This window comes from Gracilinanus agilis, chromosome 3, assembly GCF_016433145.1.
Source record: "Gracilinanus agilis isolate LMUSP501 chromosome 3, AgileGrace, whole genome shotgun sequence".
NCBI classification, from domain to species: Eukaryota; Metazoa; Chordata; class Mammalia; order Didelphimorphia; family Didelphidae; genus Gracilinanus; species Gracilinanus agilis.
This window is the reverse complement of record NC_058132.1, coordinates 56,054,447-56,059,015: the sequence shown is the minus strand read 5'-3', so window position 1 is coordinate 56,059,015 and position 4,569 is coordinate 56,054,447. Positions and strand designations below refer to the sequence as shown.

General features: G+C 45.1%; 1 protein-coding gene across 1 annotated transcript; it reads left to right on the top strand.

Moving 5' to 3' along the window:
• The first annotated feature begins 2,093 nt into the window (after nucleotides 1-2,093).
• Nucleotides 2,094-4,359, top strand: LOC123243121 (group IIE secretory phospholipase A2-like). The gene is made up of 4 exons (XM_044671304.1): nucleotides 2,094-2,166; nucleotides 3,612-3,753; nucleotides 3,957-4,063; nucleotides 4,217-4,359. The coding sequence occupies exons 1-4, from the start codon at nucleotides 2,127-2,129 to the stop codon at nucleotides 4,357-4,359; spliced, it is 432 nt and encodes a 143-aa protein (XP_044527239.1). The 5' UTR covers nucleotides 2,094-2,126.
• The last annotated feature ends 210 nt before the right edge of the window (nucleotides 4,360-4,569 follow it).

The following is a 4,569-nucleotide window of genomic DNA, read 5'->3' as shown; positions in this document are numbered from 1 at the left end:
TCAAGTGGGGACTACCACACTGACACTGGCAGTAAGATTCTCTGCTCCTTACTGTCAGCTCCCTCTTCTCCTTTTAAAATCTAACTCTAAACATCTTGTGGGAAGTCTTCTTACCTTACCTAGCCATAGTCCCTCTATTCCTCTGCATCCCTACAATATTCACAGGCCCTTATGTTAGATGGTAAACTTTTATATGGCTCTAAAACTGGAGAGATAAGCAACCCCGACTTGATCCACAGCGAAATATATTTCCCCACTCCATCATTTTAGTTCTGGCCTGAAGACTCAGTGAAGCTTTAGCTACACAACAGGGCTAGGTGAGAAACCCCCAATGGGAAGCTGAGCTTCAAGGACAGCAAATTGTTAGGAAGATTGTTCCTGGATGATTCACAGTTTGGGCCTTTGTTATCCCCTGTTTGTAGCCTGGTACAGGGTGAGGTGCCCTCATTAAAATGAAAAAGCAAATGGTGAGCAATAGGTAGATCTCTGACTCAGAGTCTCTGGCTGTGTGATCTCTAGAAGGTGACTTAGCCTCTCTGTTCCCCTGTTCCCCTTACTTGTGACTGAGATAAAAGGAGACCCAAACCCATGAGGCATTATTAGCTGGATGTGGGAGGGCTCCTGACTATGTGTCAGGGGTTGGCTGAGGATATGGTATTGGATGCAAACCATTAACTCTAAACAACTTGCATAAGGTCTGTGCTACTGGCTGAGCAAAATCATCTTCAACAACTCCTACCAAGGCCCAACTCCAGCTAGGAACTATAATAATCCACTAGGTTGAATAGAATTTTGGGAATTTATCTGCTCTGACATATCTAATTCCATTGCTTGTCCTTGAAAATGTCTCTCTTTATGTATGGATCTAGTTGGCCTTGACCTCCTCACAGATTGTCTAATCCCACTGTGCTACTAGATCCTAAGAAGGAAACTAGGAGAAAGTGGACAGAGAAAAGCAAGTCATCCCTACACTCATCAGCTCTCTGGTCTCTGAATGGAAAAGAAGTTCTGTAAGATGAGCTGGGCTAATAACAAAGTTTGTACTTGGATTTCCCATTCCCATGTAATAGGGTGAATTGGATGGAATAGGGCCTTAGGCTGGAGGTCAGGGGAAGTGGAAAAAGACCCCAGTTGACCAAATGTGAGGCATGGGTGGATGGAACCATCACTGTTATTGGTCATCCTCACAATGTTCCCTTTGTTCTTGGCAATGCTTGAGTTTAGTAGAAGGTAAAACCAGGGGGAGAGAGAGAACACACCACGAAGCTTATAGGATGTTTAATATGGGTTAGCATGTCCTCCTCCATACAGCATACAGGTAAGAAGATTTCTGTGCCAATATTTATATACTTAATATCATCCAAGACCAAGAGCAGCAAGATGGATACTGAACAACAAAACAGATGATACTTTTTCTGGCCTAGATGAGTTTTCCAACTAGCACAAAGGATGGTGTTTCTTAAGGAGCTAAACAATATGAATATTTGGACAATCATCCCCATGTCACACCTTGGGGCCTTATGATGGCTGCATTGCTGTTAGGCTAGAGAGTGTATTTAGGAGACTACAGTAAAGAAACTCATTAGGCTAAACTCAGAGCCTTCAGGCTAGCATCTGTCAGGGAAGTTGGAATTCTAATGAGACTAACACTGGGCTGACCCAGCTGACTTTCTATGAACCTGGGTCAAATCACTCAATCTTTCAAGTTATTTCCTCATCAGTATCTTGGAGAGCTTGTGGCTAATCAATGGAAACATAGGGGAGAGAATCATAAATACCTTGGAAATGGAAGCATAAGGGTAGAGAGGTACATTGTGAAAATGTTCTGAAACATGAATTTACTGGAGGAAAACAAAGAGCCACAGAGGTCTCTGTGGTCCAGCCACACCCTGACTCCCTCCTGATAACAGGCCTGACTCCCAGGTGTGAGAGCTGGAAGTGTGGTTGCATCACTCAGGATTTGAGGATTAATGACTGGGAGTGGACTAGATCTGGGTACTTAACTTCAGAGAAGAGCTTGAGACAGCAGAGGAAAGGTTTCAGATCTGAGACTACCACTTTCCTCCTCCTCCACCACCTCTTCCTTGGTGTCCTCTTCCCCTCTCATCTTCACTCTTGCTACTAGGATGAAGCCTCCACCCATCAAGCTTTTCCTTTGCCTCCTAGGTAAGTGACTCTCTCTTCCCCAAACCCCTTGGGAGGGAGAGTTGGGGGGTTCTCAACATCCACTGCCCTCAATCCCTTGGAGAACCCAAAGCTCCCTCACTAGTTCACCAAAGGAAAATTCAGCCATTATGCCACAGAGCTAGCAGGAAGGAGTCAGTATATAGTACTATAGAAGGTCTTATATTCAGTCACAAGACCTGGATTCTAGTGTAGCTCTACAACTAACTGTGATTTTGAATAATACATGCTCCTTCCTCAGGCCCATTTCCCATCTATAAAATGAGGGGTTTGTACTAGATGGCATCTAAAGTCTCTTCTAGTTCTGTTCACTTCCAGCTCTAACTAATGCTTTCCAATTAGATTATCTCTATGACTCCCCTCAGTTCTAACCTCTTTTGAATCTACAAGCCAGGATGTAAAGAGATGAGAACTTCCACATGTTGTCACCCCACCATAAAGAGTTGAAAAGGCCCCCAAAGACACCTTTTCTTCTTGAGATCTGAAGCCACTTTTTCTAGGCTTGGACTCAATCATCAGGGGTGGGAAGCAACATAAAATCAGGACTCTACAACAGATCTGTTCTTTTGTGCCAATGGTGAAGGTCAGATTAAATTGGGGAGGGAAAGTAGCCTACATCCCTGTGGATGGGTACTGACATGGAACTCTAAACCTATTGTTAGCATCAATTTTTGCTTCATTCACCCCCACTTTCTCCCCACCTCACTCTAATATTTGGTGGGGGGGAAGTATGTGAAAAGCAGTTTGAGGAGAGGATGGGCAGTGATGGGGTAAATAGTGAAGTATATACTTTGGGAAAAGATTTGGGGAAAATGATAGATTTGGGAATAGTATTAGATGAAATGATTAAGGACATGTTGAGGATGGCAACTGAGGAGACTGAATAACATTTCAGAGGAGATTTGAAGATCATAGTTAAGGAAATGATCATGGAGACACTGGGATGGCATATGAAAATGGGAGTGGTATCTAGGGACAGATGGCCAGAAGTGATATTGGGGAAAAAATATCACTGAGGTCATATTCGGGGAGATGATTAGTGAAATGTGAGTTCGATAATTCTAAAGAGATATTTGTACTCTGCCCATTAGAGTTCAAATGCATGACCTGATTTTGAAGAATAAGTATTGTTAGGGCCACTAGGGGACTGAATGGATAAAAAGCCAGACCTGGAGACAGGTCTTGGGTTCATATCTGGCTTCAGACACTTCCTAGCTGTGTGACCCTGGGCAAGTCACTTAACCCAGTTGCCTAACCCTTACTACCCTTTTGACTTAGAACTAAAACTTAGTATCAATTCTAAGACAGAAGGTAAAAAAAAAAAGAAAAGAAGAAGATGGCTCAGTTCTAGGACTGGGGCTCCTCAGACAGGACAGCTGGGTGGGAATCTATGGCAGTTTCAGCTGTCCTCAGCTTTCCCTCCCCAGCGGTGTCCCTGGCTGGTGGGAACCTACTACAGTTTGGGTTCATGATTGAGAGGCTGACGGGGAAGTCGGCACTGGACTACAATGACTACGGCTGCTACTGTGGCATCGGTGGTTCCAAATGGCCTGTGGATGAGACAGACTGGTAAGGACACAGGCATGAGAAGGTCTGGGAAGAAAAAACTAGATTTCCCCCCTCTTCTTACCAGAATCCCTTCAACTCCCTTGATCAGTCCCTCTCTTTCCTCTCAATAGCCTCTCAATAACTGGAAGTTTGTCTGAGCCAGTATCTCCTGAGAAGATCCCTGGTCCCAGACATTCCCCCTAAGTCGGTGCTATCCCCACCAGGTGCTGCCACGCTCATGACTGCTGCTATGGAAGGATGAATAAGCTAGGCTGTGACCCCAAAATCGAAAAGTACAACTTCTCTATTACCGAAAACAGCATCACCTGCGGTAGGTGGAGGAAAGAGAGAAGGCTAGGGAGTCAGTAGGGAGCCTTCTACAACAGCAGGCAGATCCTTTTTCTAGTCACTAGGGTGATTAGGTGACAGCCTAAGGGTGTCAGGTCTTCACTCCCTTCTGTGGCTCTCACCCTTTCCCTTTCAGGGGGAAGAACTGCCTGCCAAAGGTTGACTTGTGAGTGTGACAAGAATGCCACACTGTGCTTCCGAGACAACCTCAGCACCTACAACCCCAAGTATGCTCACTACCCCAACAAGCTGTGCACGGGCCCCACGCCACCATGCTGAAATCTTGGGCAGCCTCCAGTGGAGTCCAAGCCACCTCTGACTCCTCAGACTCTGCTTTCTTGCCACAAAATCCTCTTCTTGTCCCTCTAGACATTCAAGGGACACCTGACCAGAATTTCCTCTCAAATAATAAATACTAATTTGGCTATATTTGGAGTCTTCCTTTCTGGGTATCAGGTTCCTCTTGGGGAAGCTTTGGGGTCCAATGGC